Source organism: Atta cephalotes, assembly GCF_000143395.1.
Source record: "Atta cephalotes unplaced genomic scaffold scaffold00047, whole genome shotgun sequence".
Taxonomy (NCBI): domain Eukaryota; kingdom Metazoa; phylum Arthropoda; class Insecta; order Hymenoptera; family Formicidae; genus Atta; species Atta cephalotes.
Window position 1 is genome coordinate 1,371,303 of NW_012130111.1, and position 6,844 is coordinate 1,378,146.

Genomic DNA, 6,844 nt, shown 5'->3' on the forward strand with positions numbered 1-6,844 from the left:
GTGTGTGTGTGTGTGTAGTACGTACTAGTAAAGTAATTAATTTATTATAATAAAATAAATTAATTTATTATATATATATTTATATTATTATTATATAATATATATATATATATATATATATATATATATATATATATATATGTTCAAAACAATTCATAAAAACTTTTTTAAATAATTTTGCAAACTTTATCATGTGTTAGTAATTAGAAACGGTAATTAGACATTACTCAAAAAATCACATCATAATTTATGAAAAATATATTTAAATCATTTTATATAAAAATAAGTTTCATATTGATGCATTTTATAATTTATACAAAATGTTTAGCATAACTGTCCACACGATTTTTGGACACTTCCGATAATTTAATGTAAAGATTTCAAAGATGGGTATTTGTTTCATGCAAGCTACAATAAAAAATTAAAAATATTTTTTAAATAAAAAATTAATTGCTTTGAATTTTTTTTAATGGCGCAATGCAATTGTTTTTTATAATATTGTACAGGTTTTTAAAACAAACAAACTTAACAATATAGGGAATGTCAATCTTATTGATTTTATTGATACACATAAACATAAATATTCATCAGTAAGAAAAGAACTCTTTTATCTAAGAAAATGTTAAACTGCTCGTTCGTTTTGAAACGAAGTTCTACTCTTTTTCAAAATTACTACGTGCTTATGCAATACAGATCTCCAAGGGATGTCCTAAAAATATCCAGATGACATTTATATGTTCTTCGAAGGATATTCGAAGGACATTTATATATTCCTAAGGACGTTCTCAGGATGTTTCTCGAATAAATCTCATATTATATTGAATAACAGCTTTTATATCATTTCGATCGAAAATTTCACAAGTTATAATTATTCTTTCTCGAAGATCTTGAACATTATCATTATATACAGCTAATAAATATTACTAATTAAAATAATGTTACAAATTTATATTATATTAAACATCAATAAAATGTATTCGTTGAATTTGTCTTGAAGACCATTATAATATTACAAAAAAGTACGTGATGTCAAAAAATTCAAGGTAAATTTTTATTAAATTTTTTTTCCAATTTTTTAATGCAAGTAGTTTAATGTTGTAGTTTGCATGAAACAAATAAAGATCCATCGATCTAATTTTCTTTAAACGTCCAAAAATCGTATGTAATGTTAAACACTTATATATTTATTTAGACATCCTAGTGTTTCGCATTTTATTATTAAATTATTTTTTATATATATTATATATATATTTATAGAAAAGAATGTCCCTTGACGAGGTGAAGGAAGCTCTATTACCATTACAGAAGTATTGCATTGATAAAGTGGGCACGGATCCAAGTATGTTCTATAAAAAACTGCAGTTTTATGTAATGTATTACAAATTTTTATGTAATGTGACCAAATATCAAAATCTTCAAATATTATATAATTATATTTAGACAATATAAGTATATAACAATATCCTTTAAAATTTAGATAGTTTAATAATACATAATGTATTTAATATTTGACTGGTACTAGGCTATATATAATAAATCAAATACCTAAAATTATGTTAATTTATTATATATAAATTAATTTATTATATTATTATATATTTTTTGTATTATGTTATTACAATACATTAAATTAAAATGTAAATTTTTTAAATTTAACTAAATCTTTAGATTTGATTAAGAAATCAATTAATTTTATTATTTATGAAAATTTAAACTGTTTTCATTGAATTTTTTAAATTTAAAAAATTTTAAATTTAAAAAATTTTTAAATGTATATTTAAATTAAATCATTGGCTTTAAGCAAATTTCGATATAAATACACGCGCGCACGCGTGGGAGACGTTTCATAATATACAGGATGTATATTAGGTGTAGTAAAAAGAAATCCATTATTTTTCCATTCAATTTTCATGTAAAAAGATTTCTTTTTACTACACCTAATATTATGATCCCCAACCTATGAGGATCGCCTCTCGTGAACATGTCAAACGGACTGAATTGAGTCGAAAAGTCCTTTAGTAGTCCTTTATTTTGCAATTTTCGCAATACTTTAGAAGATATTAGTTTCCAAATAGCACTGAATAAGCTCGTATCGTCCACGCAGACTATCGCCAAGTTATATATACCCATCAGTCACGGTCGCTTATTGTGCGAGGAGGGTTTGCTTGATAAGTGCGCTGCTTGAGTTATGATGCTTAGTGGATGCCTACAAAGCAGTCCCTAACAAGTCCGCACCGCGACCGATGGGCGGTTACTTGATAGTAAAGTCCCCGCGAATACATGCTTATTCAATGATTTTTAAAAATTAATATCTCCTAAAGCATTGCAAAAATTGCAAAATGGTAAAGGACTTTTTGATTCACTTCAGTCCGCTCTATCTACTCACGAGAAGTAATCTCGTCTTAAATATTTTTTATTATATTACTTTTTTAAAATTACTTTTAATCTATATATACTTTATATAGATTAAAAGTAATTTTGAAAAAGTAACATAATAGAAATAAAAAATATATTTAAGATTATAATATTGTACTTAGAGATGATCGATGATGCAGCCAAAGGTATTTTCGCATCCGATTGGAAATTTCAATGTTACTTTAAGTGTGTACTGCTAAATACAAAAATTGTAAGTAAAATTTACAAGAATTTTCTATAAATGTTTTTTAAACATAGATATTTTTAAAATCATTTAAATTACATAAATAGAAAAAGTAGAAACAAGTTGTATTTGCAATGCAAACTGCTTTTACTATTACGGACTATTTATAGTTGTCTCGATTGTCTGCCACAATGTGATCTTTTATATAGGCAACTATAATGAGAAATAATCATCAATTCGAATTTATTTATATTCCGCAAACAAGACTGATATTGATAAAATAACTTGCATACAAAAAGTAACTTACGCAATATAAGCATTTAGCTGTTCTTTTTTTAAATAAAGGGATTGTTTGCCTAATTTTTCAGATTCATTTACAATATTACAAATATATTTATCTTTCTCTTTTTCTAGATGAAGGATGACAAGATAGTAGAAAAAGCTTTAAAAAATATCATAGAAACCATGTTGTTGGAAGAATATATACCACCTGCTATGAAAGCAATGGAACATTGTCTATCAATTGGTAAGCAAAATTGATATATACAATTTTTTAAATAAAACATCTAAATTAAATTAAAAATAATTCTATAATAAAAATAATAATTACAAATTTTATAATATATAATTTGTTTGTATATATTTTCTATTTATGTCTATTTTTACAGTAAAAAAATTTAAAGGATGTGAATTAGCATATGAATTAGCTAAGTGTGGTTATGATTACGATAGTTCTGCGGTAAGACAAATTTTTTATTTTACAAATATTTTTTAACTGTAATAAAAAAAGTTAATGATCAAAGAAAAAAAATAACATTAAGAAGAAATTCAATATTTTATAAACTTGCGTTTATAAACTATTTATTATACGTACATAATGAGTTATAGAGTATTATTTAAAATGTTATATAAATTTATACATTGTACATTACAAATTATAATTAATAGAGTTCCAAAAGGATGATTTTGTTGATTGATTTACCAATGTATTTTGGTGTGCTGATTATAAATATGATAATGAAAATTGTCAACGAGATCAACAACAAAAAAATTTTTTTCATATTTGACTTGAAAATGATTCACCCGCATGAAAAGTCGTTACACTCCTACGCAGAGGGGAACGTAGACTTAAGATTAATTAAATGTCTTTAATAAAATAGTTTTCACAATTTCTTTTCTTTCAGATTTCATTTTTCTAAAAAATATTTCTTTCAATGGATATTCTTCATTTGGATAATTATGGGAACAATTTTGGCTTATTTTATATAAGTCATGTAAGGAAGCCATTTCAGAATGATTATACATTACGAATAAGATTGAGAAATGTTGCCAAATATACAATACGTTAAATATGTTAATTGTATATGACAAAATAAAAATTGGAAAACATTATTAACATTAAGTCGCATTTGTATATATGTATTATCGCAATTTCTTAGCAATTTCTTAATTTCCATGCATTTCCGGAGTTTGGCATTTGTCGGATAGTAGGTAAGCTAAATTGATTCTAATCCATGGAATTTCGAGGTGCGGAAGAATCTAGCGACATGGAGGAAGGGAATGATGTCACAGAATGCAGGATGTGCAAGGAAGGAGTACGTCAGAAGCTACATATAATGAAAGAAATAGGGAACAAGGAATAAAAAATAAGAATTTCAAACCATAAATAAATGTGGAATCTTCTCATATAGCACAATAAATATCCAAGAAAAATTCTAAAGATCGAATAATCTGGCTTATGTTCAGATTCCTACCAGAGTATCACTATCTATCCTTATTGAAAATTAAATAAAGATAATATGACACCCGGAAAACACCAGCGGGTGGAAAACTGAACACGTCCCTGAGGATGTCCCAATGTTCTGAGAACGTTCGCAAAAATATTTCTAGGATAAAGTGTGCTGCATAACCATAAAGCCGCTTGACCAATGTATATCCAACATAAAATTGCCATCTCAATTTACATAAGACGTTCATTATAGTTCAGCAGCCTTATATGACTATAATTATGCAGCTTATGTCATTTATATCTGTGTTTGCTGGGAACGGTTTTGCAGAAGCGAATTGAAATTTCTTTTCTACGATTAAAATACACATACTAATGTAAAAATACTTTTTATGGATTTTCAAATGACTTTTCAAAATTGTATTATTTATGAATCAATTTTTTAATATTATTTGTTATTGATTAATTACGTAAAGAAATAATTAAGAAAACAGTATTTCTTCCTTTTAAATCCTATTATTTTTGTTGTAATATTTGTTAGACTATTAATTATAATATCTATATAACTGTATATATATATATATATATAATAATTGTTTTAATATATAGCATAGTTTTTTTAAATATTTTTGATACATCGCCACAAAACAAGGTACAGTTTATTTCCGTTGTGCAATTTAAAACTTTATTAATCAATTTATAAATTTATAATTTGAATAATAATCGATGCATCAATTAGCACTAGTTTAGCAATTATTACGTAAACGAACAAATTCTAATTAACTGCTTTTTTATTAGGCGTATTTGGAAAATTTATTATGACGTTATCAATCACACTGCAAATGTCTTCAAAAACTTCTGTCTCATCTTTTTCGCCATCAATAATCACTAGTTGTTTTTTGTAATATCTAAGGATGGACTTGGTCATTCGACTATGTTTCTTAATTCGTTGCCAATTTTCATCAATACTGCGATCTGGCCTCTCAGTAGTGGCGATAGTCTTGGCTAGGATTCTATCTATTAGTAATGAATCTCTGACATATAAACGCAGGACAAGATCTGGCTGTCGAATTTCTTTATCGAAATGGTAACACTGTGTCTTTTCTCTAGGAAATCCGCTCAGTAGGAAACCTCGTGTATCATGTAAGTTTCTCAGCATCTTCGCCTTGATTAGTTCTACCATAACATCCGAGGGAATTAATTTATCTTCCGACATCAAATATGCCAAGATAATGCCTCTTTGTGTACCGGTAGTTACTTCAGTGCGCAACAATTGTGTACTTATAATGGCGCAAAAACCATAATGTTGTGCTACTCGTATACATTGTGTCGCTATAGAAAAAAAGAATCAAAATTATTATCCTATTTTAAAGAAGTTAAAATTAGTTCCATATTATTATTATTATATTATATCTTCAAATGTAATAACAATATTTAACTTGTATTTTACACACAAGGCATTTTCAAGCAAGGATATAATGAATACAGTGAATACATTTTATCTTGTTTAATGTTAACAAACAAGGATTATTTGACAGTTTATTTGTTCGCGTTTTCCAAATCTCTTCGAGATTATTTAGTAATATTTTCATTAGCGAAAAAAAATTTGCAAATACAAAAAATATTGACTTTATTGTTTTATTATTGCTTTATTATTGCTTACTATTTGAAAGTGTTTTATTCATATGTAAAATTACAAATAAAAATTCAACGAACACTTTCCTGCTCCTGGACCTCCAATCAGAAAGATAATTGGCAGTCCTGATTCTTTAATTGGTGTAGCATCGAGCTCAGTATTTCTTGGTATCATAGCACATAAAGGATCAACAGGTCGCACGCAATTTAGGCCCATCTTTATTTTCTACAAATATTATTTATTGTTTTAAAATATTTTAAAAGTAATTATTAAAAATAACTTTATTTGATATTTTTTGAAGCAAAGTTATGTAAATAAAAATTTTTTTGTACATTTAGAAAGACGCTATTTGTATCATCCTATCTTCATCGTTTATCAGACATAAAACGAGAATAAAATGACACAAATAGCACTAATAGCACTAATAGCATTTCCCCGAACGCACCTCTTATATGACATACTGAGGTCCTTGAAGTTGAAGCTTTATTATCATATAAATTAAATATCATATACATGTAATGCGCGATCTACAATGACAGTAGAAGTGGAAATGAGATTGTAAGAGTAAGAAATTAACCAATCACAGTCGAATGTGAGCAGAATAATCGACTGTGATTGATCAATTTCTTATTCTTACTTCTTACTACGTGTATTGTAGATGACGAATTAGAATATGAGGGTACATTCGAGGAGCGCGCTATCATTGCCATTTGTGTACACTATCCTTGTACGTCTAATAGACGATGAAAAATGACACAAATAGCGCTAATAACATTTCCCTGAAAGCAGCTAAAAAGTATTTCGCTCATGAAGTACGCAACATTAATCAGTCAGAGAGTTACCACAAATGCAAAAATCAATATTCACTTATAATCTGTGATAG

At 26.7% G+C, this 6,844-nt stretch overlaps 2 protein-coding genes across 2 annotated transcripts in view; one reads left to right on the top strand and one right to left on the bottom strand.

Moving 5' to 3' along the window:
• The window catches only part of LOC105622610 (general odorant-binding protein 72-like), a 4,701-nt gene extending 700 nt beyond the window's left edge, over nt 1-4,001 (top strand). The window contains exons 2-6 of the mRNA XM_012204026.1: nt 1,258-1,339; nt 2,538-2,626; nt 3,014-3,125; nt 3,268-3,338; nt 3,784-4,001. Of these exons, the coding sequence (XP_012059416.1) occupies nt 1,258-1,339; nt 2,538-2,626; nt 3,014-3,125; nt 3,268-3,338; nt 3,784-3,798 (369 nt within the window). The 3' untranslated portion in view covers nt 3,799-4,001. The remainder of the gene's footprint in view (nt 1-1,257; nt 1,340-2,537; nt 2,627-3,013; nt 3,126-3,267; nt 3,339-3,783) is intronic.
• Nucleotides 4,002-5,100: 1,099 nt separating this feature from the next.
• On the bottom strand, nt 5,101-6,177 carry LOC105622651 (adenylate kinase isoenzyme 1-like). The gene is made up of 2 exons (XM_012204064.1): nt 6,042-6,177; nt 5,101-5,657 (listed from the first exon to the last, which is right to left on the bottom strand). The coding sequence occupies exons 1-2, from the start codon at nt 6,175-6,177 to the stop codon at nt 5,101-5,103; spliced, it is 693 nt and encodes a 230-aa protein (XP_012059454.1).
• Nucleotides 6,178-6,844: the final 667 nt, after the last annotated feature.

What these genes read in the sequence shown, in the direction of transcription:
- LOC105622651 (XM_012204064.1), bottom strand. Translation starts at nt 6,177, where the DNA reads ATGGGCCTAAATTGCGTGCGACCTGTTGATCCTTTATGTGCTATGATA. An exon ending in AGGTCCAGGAGCAGGAAAGT is followed by an intron (nt 5,658 to 6,041) that starts GTTCGTTGAATT and finishes TTTTTTCTATAG; the next exon opens with CGACACAATGTATACGAGTA.